This window comes from Chlamydotis macqueenii, chromosome 15 (genome assembly GCF_036417535.1).
Source record: "Chlamydotis macqueenii isolate bChlMac1 chromosome 15, bChlMac1.mat, whole genome shotgun sequence".
Classification (NCBI taxonomy): domain Eukaryota; kingdom Metazoa; phylum Chordata; class Aves; order Otidiformes; family Otididae; genus Chlamydotis; species Chlamydotis macqueenii.
In genome coordinates, this window is record NC_141570.1 from 7,851,815 (window position 1) to 7,877,615 (window position 25,801).

General features: G+C 40.8%; 1 protein-coding gene across 5 annotated transcripts; it reads left to right on the plus strand.

Moving 5' to 3' along the window:
• TECPR1 (tectonin beta-propeller repeat containing 1) lies at positions 1 to 24,957 on the plus strand. 5 transcript variants are annotated; one of them, XM_086759864.1, is made up of 25 exons: positions 1 to 94; positions 3,082 to 3,314; positions 4,315 to 4,497; positions 4,976 to 5,098; positions 5,771 to 5,896; positions 7,370 to 7,544; positions 7,637 to 7,737; positions 8,990 to 9,091; positions 9,488 to 9,633; positions 10,427 to 10,953; positions 11,806 to 11,951; positions 12,902 to 13,057; positions 13,589 to 13,738; positions 14,380 to 14,537; positions 15,789 to 15,916; positions 16,202 to 16,304; positions 16,984 to 17,080; positions 17,487 to 17,566; positions 17,891 to 17,947; positions 19,452 to 19,626; positions 20,020 to 20,155; positions 20,494 to 20,586; positions 21,353 to 21,459; positions 21,925 to 22,044; positions 22,759 to 24,957. In XM_086759864.1, the coding sequence occupies exons 2-25, from the start codon at positions 3,084 to 3,086 to the stop codon at positions 22,954 to 22,956; spliced, it is 3,618 nt and encodes a 1,205-aa protein (XP_086615990.1). In that variant the 5' UTR covers positions 1 to 94; positions 3,082 to 3,083; the 3' UTR covers positions 22,957 to 24,957. The 5 variants fall into 5 exon arrangements, with proteins under 5 accessions (XP_086615990.1, XP_086615993.1, XP_086615994.1 ...); XM_086759865.1 differs by lacking the exon at positions 1 to 94 and adding an exon at positions 450 to 539; XM_086759866.1 differs by lacking the exon at positions 1 to 94 and adding an exon at positions 1,281 to 1,321.
• Positions 24,958 to 25,801: the final 844 nt, after the last annotated feature.

The window sequence follows — 25,801 nt, forward strand, 5'->3', positions numbered from 1 at the left end:
TCCGCCGGCCGCTGCCTGAGCGGCGCCGCCCTGGCGGGGCGAGGCGCGGCGGCTCCTTCCGCCGGGAGCGGCGCCGGGCGGCGGGGAGAGGCAGGTGAGGGGCGAGCCTCGGGGGGCCCGGCTGGGGCAGCGCCGCTCGCTGTCGGCGGGGCGGGGCGGGGCAGGGCAGGGCGACTGGAGATCGGGCCCGGCGCTGCCCTTCCTGGCGGGAAGCGTAAGCGGGGCGGTGGAGAGGTGCCGGCGCTTCAGCGCAGTCCCCCCCCGCCCGGGGAAGGCGGGCGGTGGGCAGCGGATTTGCGCCATCATCACCGGAGACCCGCTCCCGTCTTGGGCCCGCCGCTGCCCGCCTCCGCTCTGCGGGGGAGCGGCCGCCCTGACCCGCCGCCATGTCGGGCCCGGGACGCCGCCGAGCAGCCCCCGGCCCCGCGGGGCCCTCCAGCCGGCCCGACCTTAACCTTAGCCCCCGCCCGAAAGAGCAGCGTGCGCCCTCCGCTCCCCGCGCCCGCCGTTGTCCGCGGGCGTTACTGACGCTGTGTTCGGTTTGTGACGCGCTTTGAGATCCCCGCGGTGCGAGGCGCTGCGCTCGGGGCCGTGTGCTGGTGTCGGGTGAGCGCGCCGGCCGCCTTCGGATGCGCGCGTGTTCGCCGTGGGGCGCGCTGAGCCCCGCCGCGGGGCTGCACCTGCCCGAGCACTGCCAGCGCCGCGGCCTGGAGGCAGGGCCGCGTCCCCGCTCTCCGGAGGAACGGCACTGCGGTTACAATACGCAAGGAGTTGGGATGTTTGTCTTGGAATTGTGTGGCAATCAGCGTTAGGAAACTGGAAATTTTAATTAACAATGTATCATCTTAAGTAGTTTTAGTTCTATCAGAAATTACCTGGCTGAGCTGAGGGATGAGGAAGAATTTAGCAGGTGTGGGTCTGATTTTTTCCGAATACTAGGCAACTTCTGCATTCACTGAATTGCACATAAGCCACAAGCGCTGAGCATCCGTCAAAATCAAGCGACGTTGTCTTCATCTTCTGCAGCACAAGCAGTGCAAAGGGGCCTAAACTGAAGTCTTAAAAGTAGTTCATAATCCCAAATGCATTTGGGATTTTCCCATGATTCTCCAAACACTCTGTCTCAAAAGTTCAGAGGAAGGAATATGCAGAAACTCGCTTCTCTTGGCTGCCTTGAGTATTTTAATCCAGTTCCATTTGCCTGGATTATCTTAATTCTGTCCCATCTGTATTTTTCCTAACTTCATAATCTTTGGAACTTTCACTGCCTTTTCCTGAACCGTTCCAGGTTCTTTCCTGCCCGCCCGAACTGTCGTTCCAGGTACGAGCCTTCGTTTATGTATTTGCCCCCCTTTAACACTCTCAGGCATCACTTTTCTTTGTTATCTGGCTAGGTAGATATCCTCATTGCGTTATCCCATAATGCTTCCTTTACTCCAGACTCGCTGGCATTCTGGTTGCTTAAGATTGAGTGCATAATACTTTCCTCTGTTATGAAGAATGTTTTGCAGAATTTTAAGTGCTAACAGAAAGGCTTGTTTTCATGGCCTTTAATTTCCCAGTGGTACACACATTATAATTTCCGTCTCATCTTCACTTTGTTCCATTCCATTTTTTTCCGTACTTTGTCCTTCTGTACTATCCTACTTTCACTAACATAGAAAGGCAGAATATAAAGGGGATAAATGGCTGGTCCAAGAGCAAAGGCAATTGTAGAAGCCTTCATACTTCCAGCAAAAACAACAACAAAGACAAAACTAGAGGATGCATCACAGTTACACTGCCACAATGAATAGGAGAATTTTGCTTGTGACCTTCTTGTGGCCTCGCTTGTTTTCTGCTGCTATAAATCTTCTCACTGTTACCTGTTAGTCACCTGGTGGATCCAGTTTTTTAGGTATTTAGCAGCAGCAGTTCTAGGAATCAAAGAATTCTGAAACATCCTCTTTGGGATCCCATGTGAATTCACTGTGTTGTTCTTTGACACTGGCCTGTCTGTTTCCAGATTCTCTGCAGTTTCACCTCCACCATTCACATACACTGTACAAATTAGCCTGTCTGTGCCACTGCTTATTATCACTCAGAAAGCAGTCTCCTTAGGCTCCGGTGTTGAAAGCATAGTTGCCATTTGACAACGAAGAAGCAGTGTTCCACACTGACTCCAAGCAAGGATTCCTCTTTTCTTTCATTGTGTTGGATGTGAGTCCTCTTTTCTACCTTTCCCCGTAGTTAATACAACTGGAGGCAAAGTTCAAAATACTCATCAGTAGTCCTGACTGTCAGACATACAGAACAACTGAAATTTGTTCAATTTAATGGCACGCAGAAGCCCAAGTGACAGAAATATGCTGGCCTTTCTTAACTTCTAAAAGAGTTGGTGTACACCTGCCTCACATTCAGTGATAAAACTGGAATGGAACTCAACCAGGTCTCTGCTGTCACACCATGCTCTATGTGTACTTAAATAAATATCACACCTATGTGTATTAAATAAAGGTCAGATCCCAAAGTAGTCACCAGAATGCTTTGGAAAGAGGTATCCTGGCGGCAGTAGGTAATAAGTCCATGGATTAAAACTAAATGTGTGCTTATGGTGAAGCTCCCTTTCACACCTTTTCTTTGCATACACCAAGAGGAGGCTGAGAAGGAGGTGTCGTAAGATGACATGGCTTTGTGGAACTGAGATGAGCGACGTGTGTAGCACCACTGACATTACCAGCTCTTGAGAGTGAAGTCGCCTGCTATAAAATGGTCCGTGCTACTTCATCTCAGTTCAGTGTTGACTTCTGCCCTCAGCCCGCCAAAGCTGTCCTATTAATGTTGTGAGCCCTTGTAGGATGGACAGTGGTGTGCCGGTAGCAAGGTCTTTTACATGGCTTTTCAGAGGCATCTGAGAAGTGTAACTGCACAGAAAGAGATCTGGCTGCCAGCTTTGCATAGGCTCCTTTTAAAAGATTGTTCTTTACATCTCTATTTAATTTGACTGTTGATGGCTCAGAGCAGGACTGATCTACAGTAGGTTCAAGATCCATTTTTTTTTTAAAACTAATTTCCATTAATTACCTCCTTTTTGCCTTTCAGACATGGCCATGCCCAGTTCCCTTTTGTGGGCTGTTGACATTTTTGGGAGGGTTTACACTCTGTCTACTGTTGGCCAGTACTGGGAGCTCTGTAAGGACACACAGCTGGAATTCAAACGGGTCTCTGCTGTCAAACAGTGCTGCTGGGGAATAGCCTGTGATCATCAAGTATACACCTACGTGCTCTCGGGTGACGTTCCTATTAGATACCAGGAAGAAACCTATGAGAATCAGGTATGATGTGTGCCTCTATCCCACTGCCACATACCCATCAGAAAGGAATGATAGCAGATCCCTACATCAGCTGTCTCTCTTGCATGTTCTTTAAAAAATGCAAAACTTTAAAATGTGTTTTATTTGTTATTTTACAACTTCTGTTTTGTTTGTTCTAGGCTATGGAAAACAAAAGGAAATATTCTGTAAGAGCTAACAATGACAAAATTAAACTGAAATACTTTACAGATAATGTACAAAGCAATTTAGCCAGATTCCTAGTAAAAGTAAATAATACTTTGCATTAAATCATAGAAGGATTTTGAACCACTCATTTTCCACGTGCCCTAAAATTTAAGACATTATTACATGAAAAATTTTTGCCAGTATTTCTGCAGTAGGTAAGAGTGTGGGGAAAAAAAGAAAAATCAGAGCTGCATTGGTGAAAACCCTAGCAAGTTATTTGTTCTGTAACTGATTAAAGCCAGATGTGGAAAAAAACCCCACCTCTTAGTATAACATAAGATAACATAAGGGCAGATTTACTGATGTAGTTATCTTGGCATAGTTTCTGGCACAGAAGCTATGCTGTCTTTCTAGTGCAGGCAAGATGTTAGTCGTCTTTCGCGTGGGGAGTAGATTAGAGATCCCAAGGCCATCTATAATCTAAAGCCAGCATTATCCTAATGCTGCAGTGTCATGGTGCAACACATCAGCAAAGAAAAAAAGCACTGTTAATAGTAAAAGATATAATCAGATATTCCTAGTTATGTAGCTGAAAATGACTTGGCTGGGACTAGCTCTGCAGTCAGCCCTTCTTTGATATTTAAAAACACTTCCTCCAAAGACTGTGTTAGCTAGGGGCTTCGAGTACGAACGCTTTATCATTCCCCCCAGGAATTTTTTCCTCTTCTACTGAAGAAAAAGGGAAAACTGTCATTTATGATTCCCTAGGACTCTGTAGATGTACAATGAGATTACGTTATCTCAAATAAAATATTTTATTTATTATTTCTGGCAGCGCTGGAATCCAGTTGGTGGCTTTTGTGAGAAATTACTGCCCAGTGACCGCTGGCAGTGGAGTGATGTGAGCGGGCTAAAGCATCAGCAGCTTGATAGTTTCACACTGCCTTCACCACACTGGGAGTGGGAGTCTGACTGGTATGTGGATGAAAATATTGGAGGGGAACCAACAGAGAAAGGGGTAGGTGAACAATACCAAAAAGATTTATTCTGGGAATCCTTAGTCTGTAAAATAAAAGGCACTTTTATAAAAGTGTAGAGGGTCTGTGAAAATAAAAGGCACATAACTTGCCATAGCTACTTCTTTCTGGGAAGTAGCTGAACTATAATACAACACAAGGAAGGATCTTGTTTGAAGGCTTCTGAAGCCTATAGGAGCTTCTATAGAAGCTGGCAACTGAATACCACTGTTATTTAAGACCTTTACTATGAAGAAAGTAAAATGCTTTACTGTGTCTTGTTTGTTCCGTGTATATCATGCAGAAGAATTTGGACATGATTCATAAATCATGGAATTAGCTGATAATCAGGGCTGTTGAGACACGCACAGTTACTTGTACTGTATTTGTAGGGGTAACTCTTGTGCAGAATTGCTCCGAGTTATGATTTCAAGCTTTCCTTTGGTCCTGATTTTCATACAAGAAAACCTCTGTTTGCAGGGCTGGACTTATGCCATAGACTTCCCCAGCACCTACACAAAGGATAAGAAATGGAATTCTTGTGTCAGACGCAGGAGGTGGATCAGATACAGGAGATACAAATCACGGGACATTTGGGCGAAGGTTCTGGATATCTTTCAAATATTAAATAAACTGCTCTTCTGCAATAATCAATTATAAGTGCAGGGAAATTAATTTTTTATCACTGCTCTGTAGGCTGGACCTGGATTCCTTGACTTCCAGCTTGTAATTCGTGCAAGCATAAATGGAAGGCTGAGATTTTTCATAGCAACCTGTGGTAATAAGGTGCCACATCTCATGGTAATGTAGTTGGAGATAGATGCTCAGCTGCTTTGCAAATTTCAAACCAACATTTAAACTTCCTTTGGTTGTTTGACAAAGCACTCTCTTTCGAGGTGGCACCTGTCTAGCATCATTCACCAGCCGTGTCCCTTATCTAAATAACTGTTCTTTAATAATTGTTGTTCTATTCTAAGAATGTACAAAAATTGTTATTTGTGGTGTTCCAGCTTTCCAATTAAAAGAACGTCTGTATGCACTGTTCTGTGAGTAAAAATTTCCTTTAGTTAGGGGATGAAACACAGAATTCTTCGTGCTGCTTCAACAATGTTTCCCCTCTCTGTGTATAGCAGCCTTGAACAAGAGGAAGAATCTCCATGGTCAGCCACTTTAGTAAGCCATACATAAACCAATCTGCAAGAAATAAGTTAAGCCACCAGCCAAATCACCTGTCTGTTTGCAATGGCTCCTCAGTCCTCCTTCTCTTTCCTTCAGATTATACCACATGATGATCCAGATCAGTTGCCAGACCCTTTCAATGACATCTCCATTGGAGGATGGGAAATCACCGATGAGCCTCTTGGCCGTTTATCCGTCTGGGCGGTTTCTTTACAAGGAAGGGTATGTGCATGTTCCCTCAGTTTTCTAATATAAATTACTATTGAAAAGGAGTGAAATGCTTTTAAAGCAAGGCAGGTTTTTTATTGTCTTATGTTGGTAAGGAAATAAGCTGTTTGTGCATCTGGCAGAGGATGTAAAAGCTACTTTGGGACTACCTTATGTAACAACTTGTGTTGTAAATGGAAAGGCTTAGTATCTTATAGGGTTGCTGTTTCATGGAAGCCTTAAACCTCTATAAACAGGTGAATCTTAAAAACTTGGGCTGAGCAGGGTCTTATATCCTGAAAAATGCCCAGAATGCAGACTGTGGCACTGTAACAGAAGGAGCCTTAAAACCTGATCAAGATTCTTGCAAAGCATCTCTGTGGTGGGGAGTCATGAATGATTTAAGAAAGTTTACAAAATGGTTTTCTGAGACTTACTGATCAGAAAATGGTAACCTCCTGACTTGGCAATGTCGAGTCCAGCTCTGAAATGTTTCCAACTTATTTTCTATTGAAAACTATGCTGTTTTTTTAGGCCTACCATAAGGTCTTTCCGCTTTTCCTCAGTGCTGTAAAGATTTTATTCTTGCTTTCTTTCCTTCGTCCTTCAGCATGTATCTGACATTCCTTTGTCTCTAGACAATTTCTAACTTGTGGTCTCACAGGGAAGAATGTAATACTTTCAACAGATAGCCTGAGATTTCAGACATACTTGCTTGCCTGGAGAGGCAAGCAATGTTGATTAAATTGTTTAAAATAAAATTCCCTATTCCTTATAGTTCCCAGTAATAAGTGACAGGCATCCCACTCTACAGGCTTACTTGACTGACGTAAAATGCTTTCATTTCCCAAGTAAAAGTCTCCAGAGAAATTTCTAAAAATGAGGATTTAGCACTCAGCAGACATATTTTGGAGCACTCTTACAACTACCGCAGCATGCTTTCTGTGTTTGACCTTCCTATTTTGACTGTGGTCTACAGAAAAGTGCACAGGCAGTAGGACCAAGAGTAGCAAATGGAGTGGATGTCAATGAAAGCTGCACAGAGAATGAAGTTTTTTACCCATATTGTGGCAAGCTCTGTTTGGTGAAAGTGAGGTCGAGTTATCACCTAACAGTAACATTTTTGTGTTATGTATTTGTTCATTCTTGGTTTATATAACATGCCCTGAAATACACAATGTTTTTTAAGTGTTGAAATATACACAGAACTTATAGCAGTAGGTTACTGTACCCAATCCAGATTTGCTTCCATGATAAAGGCTGGTCTGTAGAAAAGCCTCCTCCCTTAGTACATAAGGAAATAGGCTTCAACTGTGTAATCAACATCAAAAAAACCCCAACCCTTTAAAGATCAGAGTGTATAGACTGTGTAAAAAATCCTGTTGTTAAAGGAGGACTGTTCTTTCCAGTTTGTCTTCATGCTTGTCTCAATGGTTTCATTGTTGTAGTGATATTTTTCTTGGTTTTTTTTTTTTTAAACTTGTCTAGGTATGGTACAGAGAAAATGTCTGCCATCACAATCCAGAAGGTTCCATGTGGTGCTTAGTCACCACTCCTGGTGAAGTTGTACAGATCAGCTGTGGACCATATGACCTCCTTTGGGCAACTCTTTGGGAAGGGCAAGCTATTGTGAGAGAAGGAATTGATAGGAATAACCCTCAAGGTAAAGTTTGTTAAATTTAGCTGGAAAGTCCTTTGATTTGTATAGTGTTGAATAAGTAATCTACAATGCTTTCTGGGATTTGTTTCTTGCAGGAATTTCTTGGAGTATTGTGGAGTCTCCAAGCTCTGAAAATGGGATCATGCATGTCTCTGTGGGTGTTGATGTGGTATGGTGTGTTACAAAGGACAGAAAAGTAAGAGATGCCACTCTCTGGTTCTGTTTTTTTTCTTCCCTGTTTCTGTTGCTTTTCTCAAACAGGCATGTGGCTTTCATAGGAAACATTGGTAATTTGGACTCACTATCCTCATGCTTTGGGGAATTCTAGTTCCCCTTGCTCTTACAGGAATGCTCCGTGGTCTGTGATATCCATAGTTGCCTTTAATTTAAGGAAGACTTTCTGCTTTTCTTTTGGAAGGAATTTTCTAAACCCAAGTCAGACAGATGGAGTAGGTGAGTGGGGATGTTGGTACGATTGTAGTAAGGGGCCTACTTCTAAGGGATATTCAGCATCGAAGTTGAAGGGACTCCTAGCTGCTCAGTCTTGTTTCCACAACAGCATGGTCTGAATGTTACAGCAAAGCAGCGGGGGAATCTTTTCATCTACACTTTTCTATGTGATCCTTTTTCTCTTCCTACTGTAACTGTTCCCTCTTCATCAGCCTTTTACTGTAGGGTTTTGTATTTATTAAGTGACATAATCTGTTGTATGTATGTGTGATTACTTTTTTAGTGGGGTTTTAACTTAGAATCATAGAATATCTCAAGTTGGAAGGAGAAGACTGTGTCGAGCCTTCTCCATCTGCCGAATAAAACCATTATAATAGATGTAGATAAGCTAGCATGTTTTTCTTCAGATCTACCACAAGGTAGTCAAGTACACTGTTTGTTACATGACTTAATCAACAATTTCTGAAGCAGCTGCTTGCCACTATATGTTAAAAACAAATGGAAATTTTTCCAGGCACCCTGCCCACGGACACTTTTGGATTGGTAAAAACTAAAGGGGAGACAATTTAAAGAGCTGTACCACTGAAAAGATCCCTGTGTCAGTTCCTTCTACCAGCCCTGCCTCCCGAGTTTGAACACAAGAACACTATTTAAAGCCCATTCAGAGTGACCTAAAAGTAGCCTACAGTTGACATGTAATAGAAGCTATTTTTCCAATAGCAGAGAAACTAACTCGTGTCACAGAAAGTCATAACAAAAAGTCTCCTTCTGGGCTCTTCTGGCTGTAGTTGGTCACAAGGACACATAGTCTGGGTACTATTAAGAGAATTATTTTATCTTTACCTGATAAAGAAAGAGAACCAAGGAGGGAAGAGAATTCCTAAGGCAATGCAGAAAATCACTATTAGAGATTAAGACTAATCCACTAAAGAAAATAAATTCCAGCTGTCTGCTTGCTAATGCAGAAGGAGCAAAATTTAGACTTGTTGCTGTTGCAGGTGTGGTTTAGAAGAGGAGTGAACTCACATAATCCTTGTGGAACAAGCTGGATTGAAATGGTTGGAGAAATGATGATGGTAACTGTAGGCTTAAATAATCAGGTAAGACAGCTGTATGCCAATTATGAGGGTATTTATGTTCCCTTTTGAACATGCAGTATTCATACGTGGAGAGGACTGTCAGCAGTGCCAGTATGGACAGCTGAACGAGAGGTCCGTGCGCGTGAATTGCTAGGAAGGAATGTGTGGTGGAATTCTTCACCAGAAGATGAACAGTCAGCATGTCTCTTGTATGGCACATTCAGGTGCAAACAATTCTCTCTTGATGGTACAGAGTTTTATACTGCATCTACAGTATCAGCATTAAGGAAGAACACAAAAGGAAAACACTCTGTCCAGCAGATTTTGTGCTGTATTTTCCACGACTGCACCTTTGTTGTAGCTGGTATCAACCTGCATTCCATGGCATTTCCTTCACCAAGCCCTTTCCTTCCCTAGGTCTGGGGAATTGGCTGCGATGACAGAGCAATTTATTTTCGTCAGGGTGTCACACCAAGTGAACTCAGTGGGAAGACATGGAAGGCAATTATATCTGGCCAAGAGAGCGACAGATCTCAGACCGGGAGCTCAACAAGTCTGCTCAGGTATTCTGTAAAATACCTGCTCGAGACTTTGTATGCCAAGAGTTTCAATGCTGGGAGATACTTCTTTACATTTAAGTGGAGGGAGGAGCAGGGAAGGCATCTCTAATCATTATGTAAGCCAAAAACCTTTTTGCGTTTTTTGCCATTAAAATTAACAGTAAGCAGCGGTTGTTGCACTTGGAGTAGAAACTGAAGCTCCCACTTTGGAATTCACTGCGTGCTTGCAGTAGAGCGTGTTTCTCTGGCTTTGGAACTAGTCTCTAATAAGAGAAAAAGTTACCTGTGAAATATCATTAAGGAGTGTCAACTCTGCTTAGGAATTATCCTTCTCCTGAGTGTCACTGTACGTTTCCTTTCCTAGAGAGATTAAATCGGTAACTCCTGCTGACTGCTGGCTTCTTGGCTGTGCAAGGCACGCCAGTGAAGCTGAGAGTGCTGCAGAAGCTACTTGTTTGAGTTAGAGTGTGCTCTGAGTAGAAGCCCTTTCTAGCTAAGACAAAAATCGTAAAGTTAATAATGGGCTTTAAAAAACCCTATTCATTATTTCATATCCAGAAAATGTGATGCTGCTTCAGTGTTTTCAGAGTTACTAGACTGGTCTGCTGGATTTGTGTTAGACTCTTTCCTCTGGTGACAGAGTTTGACCTTTAAAAAAAGAAGTCAGCTATTTCTCTCCTAAAGCTGAAACGCTAGGTCGATTTCTGTATGTCTGTGGTCTCAGGCCTCTGCTAATTTATATAATTTATATATATAATTTGAATGATAGGTAATTTATTATCTATTTGTTCTTCAGTGCTGGCTGTTTCTTTACTGATGATATTCAGAACCAAACAAACGCGATCGTTCAGGGTGATGCAGATACTTCCTCTGATACAGAGCCTCCAAGTGTACCCATGAACCTTGCCAACACTCCTCCGATGGGAGCTGCAGCCAGCAGCAGTGGTAACGGCACAGGCAACCAGACAGCAGAAATACGTGCAAATTTGACTGTGGATCCTCTGGACTCTGGTCAAGGAGAAGCCACTGTTGCTTCAGCTAATAATGAGAAAGCTAATCTTGAGATGCGTAAATCTCCTACAAACCCAAATCCTTCTGTAGAACTCCAGTGGACAAACATTGACTTGAAGGAGGCCCAAAAGCATCCAGTCCTCTCCGTCAGCACCCTAGGAGAAACATCCAGCCTGTCTTCTTTTGGCATGTTCTCAGTGGGAGCTGAAGAACAGTACAGAGCCGATGAGCACCCACTGTGGGCCTGGGTGTCTGGGGGAGGCTGTCTTGTAGATTTGCACAGCCCACTGAAATGGTTCACTGTTCCGTCAGGTACTATCCGGTCACCACAACAGACCCTAATTCCCAGTGCTTTTTACAAAAAATGTTGGTTTGGGTTTTTTTTTTTAACAAAACCATGGCGCAAAACTTCTGATAGCCCATTTACTCTTATTGCAATTTGTTAATACACTCCATGTCTGAGGATAGTGCTGCATGTATTTAGCTGTACAGCACTTTGGGATTGAGATAGATAAATCTAAAGGTGATATTTTTTCAGAGTTCCTGTAAAAATTTTGTAAAATAATCTGTGCTGAATCTGCACCTCATTTTTAGTTGCACTGAAACTGCAACTTCAGGCAAAACCCACAATATCATTGAAGAGTAACTGAAAGCAGTGAAAAGGGCTCTCTTGAGAGACGCAGATGCCACAAATAACTGCCTCGCTCCTACCATTCCTACTGAGACAAGGGTGTGATACATAAACTACTCAGAGGCATTGTGACTGTGAGCCCAGCTGATAACTGGATGGCGTTAGAATTTAGATTCTTGAAAGACAGTGGAATATAACCATATTTACAAAATAAACCATTAACTGTGGCATCCTAATATTTAATAAGTGTAACTCTTAATCCATTGTATTACCTAATTATCTTGCAGTTCAGTGACAGAACTCCCATTTTTACAAGGTCATGGCTTTGAAAGGTTCTATGCAATCATCTAGTGATTCATTTCTGTGCATCATTTACAAAGTTTGGGTGTAATACATTGATTCCAAAGCAATAATGAGAAAAATTTCGTTAGACTTGGTTGATTCAGTCCAATCTTCAAAGCAGCATCGTGTTTACTTTTCACAAAACTGTATTAAAAGTTCACTGGAGTTTATTTGTTTTGGTTCTTTTCTAGGTTTGTCGTCCTCTATGCAATCTCTGTCTCTGTCTATCACTCCAGCTCAGACAGCAGCGTGGCGAAAACAGATTTTTCAGCAGCTCAGTGAAAGGACAAAGCGGGAACTGGAGAATTTTAGGCACTACGAACAGGCTATTGAGCAGGTAAGCAGTGAGGACAACTATCTCTTGTCTACCATACACTTACATCTGTCGATACTGGGCAGCAGTAATACGTTTCTGATGTACTGATCTGAACTTACTGTCAGCTTTATATTCTTGTCCCTATGTCTGACTATGACAACTTTCCTGGATTATCACTGTCTGAGCTCCCTGTGGGAAATGTATCAGTTTGTCAAACATGGAGCAGCAATCTTTATCTAAAAACATTAGCTGATAGTTTGGTATAGGAGCAAATGAAGCATTGGTCCGCATTACTTGAGTACACTGAATCCTCAGTTCCACAGAGAAACATTTTCAACAGTGGAACAATAATGTATGAATTATTCCACCACAAGATGAAGCTTAATTGAAACAGTGACTCAAGTAGGTGAACTTTCTCTCTCTGTGACCATTAAGGGATTAATGTAACTTGCATGAATATAACAATGATGCAAACATCAACAGCAGCACTTTTGTTTCATGTTCCCTTTGTTAAGACTCCTTGACTCTTTTCAGATTCATTCACATTTTTGGTCCCTTCATTGCTAATTACCACATGACATCTGGAATTCATTTGAGTAAAAACACTTGGAGTCCAGGGGTTTAATCAAGTTTAAAAAAGATTATGTCAAAAGCCTTTAAAGTCCAAACAGAAGTTGTGTTATAACAGAAGCACACTAGAGTCAGTTAGTATCTGTGTGCTACTGCGTTCTTGCAGAGGTAAAATGTTAATACTGTTACACATACACTATTTCAATGTCTTTCAATACAGTTTTGTCAGTTTTCATTTTGTCTTCAGCTTCCTGAACACTCTGGTACACTCTGTGTCAGAATTAACTTGATGCGATACAGACTAACCTGCAGCAGAGATTTCTTGTGGTAACAAAAAATATTATTTGGGAGAAAGAGTCATGCATTTTCCTTACTCCTGTAAATTTGTGTTTGCCTTGTAGTCGGTTTGGGTTAAAACTGGAACCTTGCAGTGGTGGAGGAATTGGAAGCCTTATAAATGGATGGATGTTCGAGTCACACTTGAGCAGTTCACTGGAAGCGATGGAATGTGTGACAGCATCCTGTTCATTTACTACATGTATCATGAGGAGAAAAAGGTGTGTTCAGCTTGAGACCCTTGAGAGAGTTACATTTGGCAAAGGAAAACCTTTAAAGGGAAGACAATTTTCTTAAGGGAGGCAAATTATGGTATGCTATTGTTCTGAGTATTGGGAACCAATTCAAGTGTAGCCTAGGGTACTAGAAAATTGCAAATTTTTCTAAGCTACAGCTATGTTAATGCTATGTCAAAAATACTCACTCAGCAACCGTCCATGTTACTTAAACCATCAGCTTTGTACTAATTAGGAATTCTTTTGAAAGTTCAAAATCTTCTTGACTGTGAACAAAGAGCCAAGCTTGGCTGCCCAGAGTCTTCATAAATAGGGTTAACGCGTACGGGCAATAGCATACCCATCGAAGGTAGTGCAGGACTGGAAACTGAGCTCCATTCCTTCTGCACCAAGAACTGATTCTTTGCTATCCTTGGCAGAAATGCCTCATTCATAGTCTTGAAGTGAAAAAATACTGGCTCTGAGGAATGCATATCTGCTTTCATCTTAGTCACAATTTTTTTTTTCTTGTCTTAGTATATCCACGTGTTCCTGAACGAAGTCACTATTATAGTGGAAGTTCTGAATGAAGCCAAACACTCCTTTGCACTGTATACACCTGAAAGAACGAAGCAGCGATGGCCAATCCGTCTGGCAGCCACAACAGAGCAAGAAATGCATGACTGGGTAATTCTGTGAATTTTCCATTTCAAGCTGGCAATATCCGAAATAAAACATAAAAGCTAGTGTCTGAAATTGCAGCATTACATTTACGGTATCTAGGCTACTTACCTATTTTCACAATTTAAGTATTTTAAAAGTCTGTTCAAATTCATTTAGAGGCACCTGAGGCTTCCCATCTCCTCTGGAGTTTGCACACTTTCTGATGCTGCAGTTACCCACAGTAAAACCAATACTGTTTTTCCTTCCTTTCCTATCTCCAGATATAGATCAGGCTACAAAATGATTTAGGAGTTTAATTCAGATAGTCTATTATTCTGCATTGGTGGAAGAACTGTTATCTGTTGTCACTGTTGTAAAGAGTCTTATGTACAGGCAGGCAGGTGTACATACACTGAACCAATGGAAAATCTGAAAGGTCCTTCATAATGATCAGATACTGCAAACCACATTGGTTCCAGTGATTGTGTTAATAATTTCTAAAACGGTGAGTTCCAGTGCCTTTGAGAAAAGCTGCAAAAACGCTTTACTAATTTGCAAAAACATGCAAAGGCAAAACTTTGTTTTGTAATACTGAAGCATCTATATGGAAATTTTTGTTCTCATTGTAAGTGGAAGCTTGTGGTTCTCTGCTTCTTGTTTTGTAGCTGTCTTTGCTGAACACGTCCTGTTGTGAAAGCAGACGGATTCAAGGCCCTCCTTCTCACCATGCCATTTGGTCAGTTACTTGTAAAGGAGACATCTTTGTTAGTGAGCCAAGCCCTGAACTGGAGGCCGGACCACACCTGATGCCATGTGATCAAATGTAAGAGGCGTCAGAGTGCGTCCCACGCATTCTTTCCGCATGGGATGCCACCCAGCAAAGACTGTCTTTCATGCCAATTCAGTGACTTTGGGCTGTTGGAGTGTATAGTACACTGCAGATGTACTACACAAAGTTAATGGCTGCCTTCACATTCATGAGTACATCTGAAGGAATTAACCAAATCATATTTTAATTCTTAGATGCTGGAGCTATTCATGGGATTTCAAAAGCCTTTCTCATCGAGATTCCATTCTTTTGATTGCATCTTTAATATCATAATTACTTAAATTAAGAGATAAGCTAGACTAAAAGTAAACCTAATCACTGTAATTGTAAAGTAATTTGAGCTTTCAGTTTTATCTGAGTCAGGAAATCTGATATTCTCAGTCTTCCATAATCACTACAGTCCAGGAGCAGCTCCTTTACAGTTTCTACTACAACTATGACAATATAGTACTGCAAACTCTTCAAGCGAAAAAAAAAATCAGCCTTGGAACTGGTGGGTAGAAGGCCAATCTTCAATTTAAAAAAATACTCCCAATTTGGAATAATACCTGAGAAATCCTTTAGTTCTTTTTCTTCAGGATAGAGCACCTTCAGCATCTGGAAAATCACGAAGTCAATGTGCTCTTGCATCTTAGTTTGGGGGATTCAGGACCTAGACGATCTTCTGCCATTCTGAAAACTGAAATACTCCTATGCATTCTCTTTATTTTCCCTGTTCTTCCCCAGAAAAGTACCAGGGCCAGCTGGCTATGTAAAGCTCCAGAAAAGGATTAATCTGCAGAGAATAGGGGGAATTAAAGCCCTTGTTTTTACCAAGCTCCATAGAACGTATAGAAATAATTTGTTTTGTTGTTAGATAAAGGCAAGTCCTAGATTTTAAAAAAAATGAGGATGAAATTAAAGCTGAGGTGGTTGATGGCCACTGAGATGTAAAGATTCTAGCAAGATCATCCTAACTAGCGTTTAAGAAATATATATATAAAACACAAGTCATAAAATAAAAGGAAAGTAAAATGCTTCAAAGCCTGAAAATTCAAAGCAGAGGCAGCAGGTTCCTTCCAGCTACTTTTCAGTAGTTGTTCAGAAGCAAGTGCTTTCAGCTTGGCATTTAGAGATTACACAGAGGTTGAACAAACAAGCATATAAAGTTGCCTGTCCTTAAGACTGCTGAGCAGGAAGGAAAAGTGTACATTCCTGATGTATGTGGTGTAGAGTAAGTGTAAAATGTTGTCCTTTTTCTGGCAGGTTTTGGCGTCAAGTTGGAGGTCACCTTCGACTGATAGAGTGCAATAACCGAGGCATAGTGTGGGGCATAGGGTATGATCACACAGCTTGGGTTTATACTGGTGGATACGGAGGTGGCTTCATTCAAGGTATGGACGATTGGTCTACTGCGGTGTGCACATTTCTTAATAATCTTCCTGGCTGGGTCAGCTATTCGAGCTATTTCAGGTGTCCTTCCTTTAGCCTAACTAATGTGTAGGGTTATGCAGTGGACACACATTAGGAAGGAATTGGTATTGCAGTTTTATATTTATATTTTGGGCTTTACAGTGAGAGGTAGGATAAAGAGCAATATTACTATGGCAATTGGAATTTAAAATGTAGTGTCTTTAAGGTTTAGGTTTACTGTAATCCAAATGATTTATTTCTCACAGGATTGGCCAGTAGTGCTGATAACATTTATACGCAGTCAGATGTGAAATGTGTTTACATCTATGAGAACCAACGGTGGAACCCAGTCACTGGCTATAGCAGCAGGTTATTTACTCAATTTATTGTATTTATTTACTGTAATTTTTTACTACTGTCAAATGAAACAAGGGGTTTATTCTAGCTTTTCAGGATAGTTATTACAGTTATTCTGTCTTCAGTCTCCTCTAACATTTACTGTTAACCTGAGATGGAAGGAGCAGTGTTTCTCAATTTTCTAGATTTATAATTATCCACTCAAAGTGCATTTATAGCAAAACACCACAGATTTGTGCCTTATGAGTGCATGAAGTGTGCCAACATCTTTCATTATTAAGGCCATACAGCAAAGTTCTTATTAGGATCTATATGTTCACATACATACTGTGCTAAATACATTGGGTCCTTGAATTACATATTTCAACAAAAGTATAGAAAAAGCATTCGCATATATGGATGTCTATGCCAGAGAAACTCAGGATTCACCTTCCAGTTTTAAACAGTAGCGAGGAATGTCACTCTACAGAGGAAAGTTTCCATGGTCCTCAAGTTTGGTGTAACTGGAAGCAATTATACAAATTCTTTCCCACTGTCATGGCTCACGTAATATTTCTAAATGCAGAGATAATGACAGAAGACTGTTTCATGTATGAAAGCAAGAAGTGCTACAGATAAGCTTTTCTTCCCTCGCCTTTTAATTTCACTGTTGTAAATGACCTTGCATTCCTTGTACGCTATTTCACCACAGAGGTCTGCCCACAGACAGATACATGTGGAGCGATGCATCTGGCCTGCAGGAATGTACAAAAATCAATACCAAGCCTCCTTCTCCGCAGTGGTCTTGGGTAAATTTTGTCTTAAAAGTCTTTTTCCTAAGAAGGCAAGGTTTAGCAAGTAGGATACAAGACTTGGGCTAAAGTGACCCAGATTTTCTTCCTGGATTTGTCATAATGTTTAACCTTGGTTTCCCCATTTATACAATAGCAATAATCTTCCGTGGTCAAAAGCATGTTATGCATTGAGTGGAATTTCCTGTTTGGTGGGACTGAGACTGCTGCTCTGATCCTTTTCTTTTCAGCTGAATTAAAAAGACTTGGGAACTTCTGTATGAATTGATATTGCAAGTATTAGAAGTTTTCTAGCAAATCATTGCACGCCAAAAGGTGGAGGGAAATAGCAGAAGAGGTTATTTTTATTATATATTAGGTGTTGTTTGTGCTTGTTATTCTTATTGTCTCCTTTTGGCAATAGGTATCCGATTGGTATATTGATTTTAATACTTCAGGCGGAACTGATCGGGAAGGCTGGCAGTATGCAGCAGACTTTCCAGCGTAAGTAGATTCCTTATACCTAAAATACTAGCAGGCAAGTGCCATAATTAAGTTCTCATTTCTTCTTGTTTGCTGTTTTGCACGTTAACTATGTTTTAACAGGGACAAGTGTGCCTTGATTTCTCCCTTTTTATGGGGACACCAACACTGAAATTTGCAGGGAGGCAGGGCCACAAGGTGAGCTTAGCAAGCTATAGTTTCAAGTATTTTAAAGTCAGGAGGTGTGTTTGATGGGCAGGTGCACAGACAGCGCTCTCAGGCTGGCGCTGACATTGGAAATGCTCTGACATCCTCCTGAACAGCTCTTTAAATCTGTTTTGGTAGGTCCTACCATGGTCACAAGACAATGAAAGACTTTGTCCGACGGAGGCGCTGGGCAAGGTGAGGAACTAAGATAGAAATAAAAGTTTTGAACTTGAATGCTTTTCAGCTGCTCCTTAGAAGTCTCCTTTAGTTATGAGGGGAAGAATCTTATCACCCAGTCAACAAAAGCAATAGTAAAGAAGCCTGCAATAAATAACCCATCTCCAATAGAGCAGCTGATGATCTTTAGCATTACAGCTTTAATTTTAAGCCCTTACAGGTAGATACCCTATTTGATTTTGTGGGATCTGTAGATAAAAGTCAGGTGGTTGTTCTCTGTATCTGATTTTCCTTATGGTAAATGATTAAGGAATAGTAGAGTCTAGGTATATTAGTACCTTTTAGGTCACTTGTAACAACTGGTGATACATGTTCTATATTAACAGTTCTGACATATGAATTCCACATACTGTGTACCAGGCCACAGATAATCCCAACCCCAGTTAAGTCACAGCACAGTGTATTCAGGTGGAACCTGGAAAACAGCAAACTGCCACTATATTCCATTCTCTTAAGCAGGGAAAGTCTGTGCATTCACTGTTTTTCCAGCTTTTCTATGCCTTCTGTACTGGAGTAGCTTATAGCTGTGCTAATAAACTGATATTAATGTATGCATTATTCTGTTTGCTATTGATGCTACAAAGATGGTATTTTGTCCCTTGTACAAAAATCTTTGAAGTAAGGTCCTGAAGCATCAAACTTGTTGTTGCAGGATATGCAGCAAAACAAATTACATCAAATCAATCGAAATGGTGACTTGAAATAAAAGAAGCAACTCCAGAAGTACCCAAGTCTAAACATTTCCTCTTGTTTTAACTACCAATTGAAAACAAGTAGGGAACAGCTCAGGGCCGGATCCAGTTTTTCAGAACTGGAGAATGGAGGAATGTCCTGAATTTTTTAGGACGTTCTTCATACACAGAAATTACCATTGTGATGATAGAATCTAACATAATTTCCCTAATAGACAGCACTAATTTGTTGCAGTTTCCACAGAAAATATACACCAATTCCCAGAATGCGCTGCCTCCAGCTCTTTAATTTAGAGCTGCCTACCTCAAGAAGCTACATAACTTTTTAACAGGCCCCACGAAAAAACTCCTTGTACAATGATTCCTTTAACCAAGACGAAGGAGTGAACCGAGTGTGGAATTCTCTCTGTAATGGGATCAAATGTTCATCCGCTGGGGTCAAATATTCATTATCCAGCCGTTGCCCAGTGAGTTTTAGAGAGCTAGGGAGCAGTGCAGCACAAGCTACGGACTCCCTGGGTAGCCCTGGTTTTATAACATAACCTTTTTCTTCAAAACAAGCTTTGAGACATCAGTAATATGTCAAAATTAAAAACCTGATGCAAAACACGATTAATTGTTATAAACCTCCTTAGTACTGATACTTACTATACCTACTTAATGAAGAGACTTCAGGATCATTTGCACTGAAGTCAACAATGGACTTCAAATTCAGGAAACAAATTCAGTTATAGAAAGTATGTACTTCTGACAGGTTTTTTCTGCTTCAGAAAATGTAAGATAGTCACCAGTGGGCCGTGGCTGGAAGTGCCTCCTGTTACCCTGTGGGACATCTCCATAATTCCCAGTTCAGATGCAGATGATGATGAAGCAGTAGCACTGTGGGCAATCAGTGACAAAGGAGACGTGCTCTGCAGGCTTGGAGTGACACAGCAAAACCCAGCTGTAAGGCGCTCTGTTTGTTTTTACTGCCTTATTGATGTATTCAATGTAATTATGCAAGTACGTACACACAATCATGCAGTGCCCTCTCTCAAAGCATCGTTATTTTTTTCCCTTTTGTGTCCCAGATTTGAAAGTCCTTGTCCATCAACTGTAACACAGTTTGCTGCCCACATTTCTTACAATAGCACTTCTCTTGCATAATATAACTCCTATATCCAAGGATCTTTGAGGATCAGGGACCTTGTTCCTGTTCAGTTGTAAAGTTACATAAGAATTATTCTTCAGAATCTTTTTTCACTGTGTAGGGTTCTTCCCATTTGGTAATAATCAACAATATTTTTGTCATGGACTTTTTAACCATTGCTCCACAATTCATCTTCTGTGTCTTGTTAGGGAGCATCCTGGCTGCATGTGGGAACAGATCAGCCCTTCATTTCCATCTCAATTGGAGCCTTTTACCAAGTGTGGGCTATTGCTAGAGATGGTTCTGCCTTCTATCGGGGCTCAGTGTCTCCAAAAAAACCTGCAGGTAAGTACTTGTACTTTTTTAGTGTGGTCTCCATTTTACACATTGTGTAAGCTCTACTACACTGCCATGTCTGAAAAAGGCAAGCAGAGGCCTTTCCAATAGCTGTGCAAAACAGTGTATATGAGTAATACTCATGGTAATTATAGCAGTTAATTTGCTTTTCACTTGCGTGATTTCAAGTGTTTGTTTCTAAAAACAAGCTAGTAAAAATATATTAGGTGTAATGTCATTCACAGCTTTCTTGCCCAGGCTGTGTATTTCAACTGCAGACATTTCCAAGACTTCTCATACATAATTCTGTTTTCTCAATGTTTTACTCAAGTATTTCTGACCTTTAGGTGACTGTTGGTACCATATTCCTTCACCTCAAAAACAAAAGTTAAAACAAGTCTCAGTAGGGCGAACATCTGTGTTTGTGTTGGATAAAAATGGTAAGAATCTTTAAAAAATTATTTATCAATGTTACAAAAAATAAATCAGTATACGTCAGATTGATTTTAAAAAGAGAGGCTAGGTTAGAGCTTTTGCTTGGACAGATGATTACTGTTGCTCCCAGAGGAGGAATATTTCATATTGAAAGAGATGGAGTGGGCAGCCCACTTAAGTACTGCTTTTGACAACTTTTTGTTATATCTGATAGTGCGCTAGGTAGCAACAATCCAGCATCTATGCTGTTCTTGAGGGGAGGAGATAGATGAATGTCAAAGAGGAGAATTGCATGGCAGGATTTTGTCTGAAACCCTAGAACGTACAAAGCTGAAGAGGAATACATTCCTCTTGCAAAACCTAGAAGCAGCACCATCATTGCAAGACAAATTATGAAGCTTTCTTTTGTGAAAGAAACAAGCCTTTAACACCAGTCATCTTCAGAGATCTTAATTTCATTTGCTTTACTTCTCTAGTGCATAGTTCCTTATATTGGGGAACATTTTTCCCCAGTAAATTTTACAAGACAGAGTATTTGCTGTTTTCCAGAAAAGTTATGATGAATAACTATAGAAATACAAAATTTCAAAGTAGGAACTTCATTGTCCCTCACTGTAACACATTAGTCAAAACCATAATGCATTTCCACAGAACGCGGAAAGTGTTAACTGCTGATGTAGAAAGTACTAACTACTGATTTGTTATGTTGTTTACTAACACTTTACACAAAGCAGACATCCTGAGCTGTAACCAGGACTATTTATTTTATAGGCAATCTTTGGTACCGGCAAGGCATCACACCAAGCTACCCTCAAGGATCTGCTTGGGATCATGTTTCCAATAATATCCGTAAAATATCTGTAGGGCCCCTGGACCAGGTGTGTATTACGCTTCCTTGTATCGCACTAGTTCATTAAAAGTTATGCTTAACATACTTTGTAATTGAATTAAATGTTCCTCAGAATTATTTTTGTTTATTCCACAAGGTGATTGTCTAAATGATGGAATCCTGATAGCAAGACAAAAATCATGGCAATGAAATAGTGGTACAGCCAGCCCTTTGCTGTAAAAAGCCTCATTAATATTTTTTCCTTCTTTTTACCGACAAGGCTATTTTATATATTTAATCTCTTCCCTGCCAAGTCTTACTGTCTGGCAATGTTTTAATTATAACACTGGTAGCTAGTTGTTTTGCTTGGGTGTCTTCTGACTAAATTAGAACAGTTTGGGCCTATTCAGGATGAAGACTAATTTCTGAAACTGTTTGAACAGACTTTAAATTTTCATGTCTGGGAAGAGCAGCACAAAGAGCACATTTTATTGCCTCTCTTTGCTTTCTTGAGGTCTGGGTGATAGCTGACAAAGTGCAAGGAAGTCACAGTTTGAGCTGTGGGACTGTCTGCCATCGGACTGGTGTTCAGCCAATGGAACCTAAAGGCCTCTCGTGGGATTACGGTATTGGGGTAAGTGCTGAGGGCATAATCCTGCCTGCAAGTTGTATATCCAGATACCCATGGGCACACTTAAAAAGGAAAGTGCCATACTGCTCCAGCTGGCAAGCTTTCTAAAGCTTGCTTATACCTGCAGGAAATTGACCTTTCTTCTTCAGTTTTAGCTTCCTTTTTCAAGTTAATATAATGGGTTACGCAATTATAGCTGCGAGGTCATTTATTTGCATTTAATAAGTATTCATTTTAAATAGGTAATTTAAAAGTTACAGTGGAAAAAATAGTAAAGTAAGTACTATTTTTAAAAAATTGATTCCTTGCGAGTCTGCACATGATTTTTCCTCGTTGTTCCCTGTATTACCATCAGTGTTTTGAGATAGGTTGTTTCAGGGTTTTGGTTCCTTTTAAGATGATGGAAAACCTGCAGTAGCTCTAACTCTAGGGTTCATAACCTGCAGGTGTTATGAACATCTGACCCTACTAATCTCAATTTCCTGTAATAAAAATAATCCTCTAGCTTACTACCGATGTATCTCACTGTCAGGGAGGTATGTTTTGTTTTGTTTTACAAGGAGCCTATTTTTCTGATTCAGCCCAGAGCAAAGATTACTTTCCTGACAAAGAAAAAAAAAAAGTATAAAACTAGTAGTGTATATAAAGCATCTCATCAGATACTGTAATTGCAGGGTGATGCTTCTCCTTTTATATTTCTTTATCAATATTTTACAGGGTGGATGGGAGCACCTTACAGTCAGAGGAAATGCAACTGAACCATCTAGGGTCGCTATGCATGACACCTCTGAGGAAAACCCTGCAGTGTCAAAGGATTTAGAAGATGAGGAGAGTAAAGAGAAAACAGAACACTCTAAAACCCCTCTGATGGTCAGTGAAAGTCAAGAATTGGACAGAAATGCTGTTAATTGTTAAGTTGTCATCATCTACATACGTGTTGGAAACAAGCAGTAGTCAGTATAATTTTAAAAGAAACTAAATGTCTGTTCCCTGGAGAGAAAAACATGACCTTTTTCTGCTACTAATTTATTTTACTGAACTGGAATTTGCAATGGGCTATTTTAAATACTGACAACTTCTACTACATCTTGTGCAAAATGTGACTTGATAGAGCTAATAGTTTTGTCAAAACAGGCAAGCTTTTTAGCCACAATGTATTTCTGACCCTTTACCATAGCTGCTACACAACCATACGAATGTGAATATCTTTGCAGATGATCACTACATTTACTTTTTTTTTTATATGACAGTTCCCTTCCCTACATTTCTCTTATCTTCACACACCTTGCACACTATTCTTCAGATTCATATTTGAGCAGAGATTAAGATGTGATCTCAATTTAAATGAATTACTGGCAGTTCCAGTGATTTGCACTGCAAACATAATGAGTCCTGATTGTACAAGCATTTACACGTGCACGTACCTCTGCTCATGTGAGTCCTGCTTGCACAAGCATGTAGCTTGGGTCGTGCTATTCTTGCTCCCAGCAGTAAAATAAAATTCTATACAACTCAGCGTAGCGTGCAGTTACCAGTAAGGGTCAATTTTTGCTTTGCTCACAATGGTAATACTTTAATCACCAAGTGGAACCACTGGTTTCAGCCAGGCTGTGTAGAGAGCACAGGCCTATTCAGTCTGACTACAGAGTGACAAAGTCTCCTTCTAAGTTGTCAGTCCAGACGGTGGTAGATAATGTTTTGTCTCCGTCTTAGCTGGAGCCGTGACAATTGAGGTCTACAGATGCCTCCCTAATGAGGCTGGAAGGCACCAGACACCTGAGGTGTTAGGCTGTCTTCCAGATCATTGCAAATTACGCTTTCGTAGTGTAAAAGACGAGAGGAGGTCTTAAATAAGATTCTGACTTGATAGTGGTAGGAATGCAAAGCAGCTTTACTGATATGAGTGGAGGTTGCCAACATTTACTAACCTGGGCTCAGAATGAAGCTCTGCTCTTTACTTTTAGTAAGTGATTGACTCATCCCTTCTTCAACAAGAAACCACCTTTTATTCTCAAAAGAAGCTTTTTTCCTGTCTTACCATAATTTGACTGTGATGTGAAATTATTTGAAATCCAGTCCTTGGGAAGTGCTGAAGCAGCCTCTCCCAGTAGCTTCAGGAAGGCACCACATTTTTCCCCTGGCAGCAGTTTACAATCGTTTTTCCTCTGTGTGTGACTGTATATGGAGTTATTTTTATAAGATGAGCAGTGTGGTGTGGTCTCAGTACTGTATTTGTAGAAGTAAAACTTATGTTTGCACGTATTTAAAGAATATATTTGGTATTTTAATGCCAAGGAAGGCACTGTTTCCAAGTCCAAATGTGAATGAAGATTCAAGATGCTTTACTGTTTTAAAAAAAAAACCTGTTGATCTTTCCAGTATGTGATTAGAGATTTCTGGTTTATACATACGTTGTGGGAGTACCATAAATAACATGTTTGCATTAATTACCATAATAGGTTTTGCATAACTTGCACAGTATCTTGTCCAAATAAATAACTTTATTACCTGTATTTTTAGCTAATTATTAGGATTGTATTTTCTCTGCATTGTATCAAAAAGATTTCTTGTTTTAATAGTCAGTGTTTACATATCCAACAATCAAACGGATTTCATGCGATAAGCTGTATAATGTACCTTTGCATTTGTCCTTGCATTGCCAAGTTTCACTTACTTTACTGTAAAAAGCTGAGTTTAAGTGAACAAAAGATAAATTATTAATTGTTTCTGTTTGAGTACTAAATATTTGCCTTCTGAAACTACTATTTAGAAAATTATTTATTTAAAAATATAACGTCATTGTTATGGCTAGTTAAAAATAAGGAAAAGTTACTTTAAATTGAAACAATTTTGAAAAAGAAAAGTAATTTATCCCTTTTGACATGTCCAATAAAGCAGCACTTTGTAGCAAAGTACCATTTTGGAACTTGCAGTTGTCATTCCATTAAAACTTACGTGTCCTGGGCCTGCGTATTCATGGGGGGCTATGTTCAGAGAAAGGGTAACCTTCACCTCTGCTACTGTATTTATAGCTAGATGTTACATGCAGTTTTGGGCTTAATATTTGTAATAATGCCTCTGCTTGCAGGAAGTCCTGTCAGAAACACTGCTACAAGCAGTTAAACTCCATGTTTGTAACAGTAGTATCAGTAATTGGTTCTTAAAGTGATGTGCAATTCTTCAGCCATGGCACTGTTAAAATACTGTTTCTCCAACTCATTGGTTTCCTTCCTCTGCCAAAGTAACTAAATAGCACTTCAAACACAGCTATCTCATAAGAATGTTTCAGGAATGACATTTAGTATCTGGAAACTCTCAGATCACCTTTAAAAATGGACTGCTCTAGCAGACCAGTGATCTTTAAAGAAGGCTACCAAAAAAAAAAAAAGCCATAATCTACAAGTGCTTAGTCATCATTCCCTGTGAATGATGAACCACAGAGCATAGAACCGCGGAATTTAGGCTGGAGGGTACCTCAGGAAGTCATCCAGTCCGGCCCCGGTAGGGCCCGTACAATCAGGCTGCTCCAAGCCACGTCCACTCCATCTCCGAACACCTCCAAGGATGGAGGTTCCACAGCCACCGCCTGACGCTGGTACCTGAGGCCGGCCCTGCTGCAGCGCAGGGCAGAGCCCCTAACCGCTTCTGCAGCGCACAGCCGGGCGGCAGCGGCCTTCCCCGGGGCCAGCGGTCCCGCCCTGCGCCGCCTTCACGCAGGCTCCAAGGAGGCCTCAGCAGAGCTGCTGGGCCTCTCCGGGGC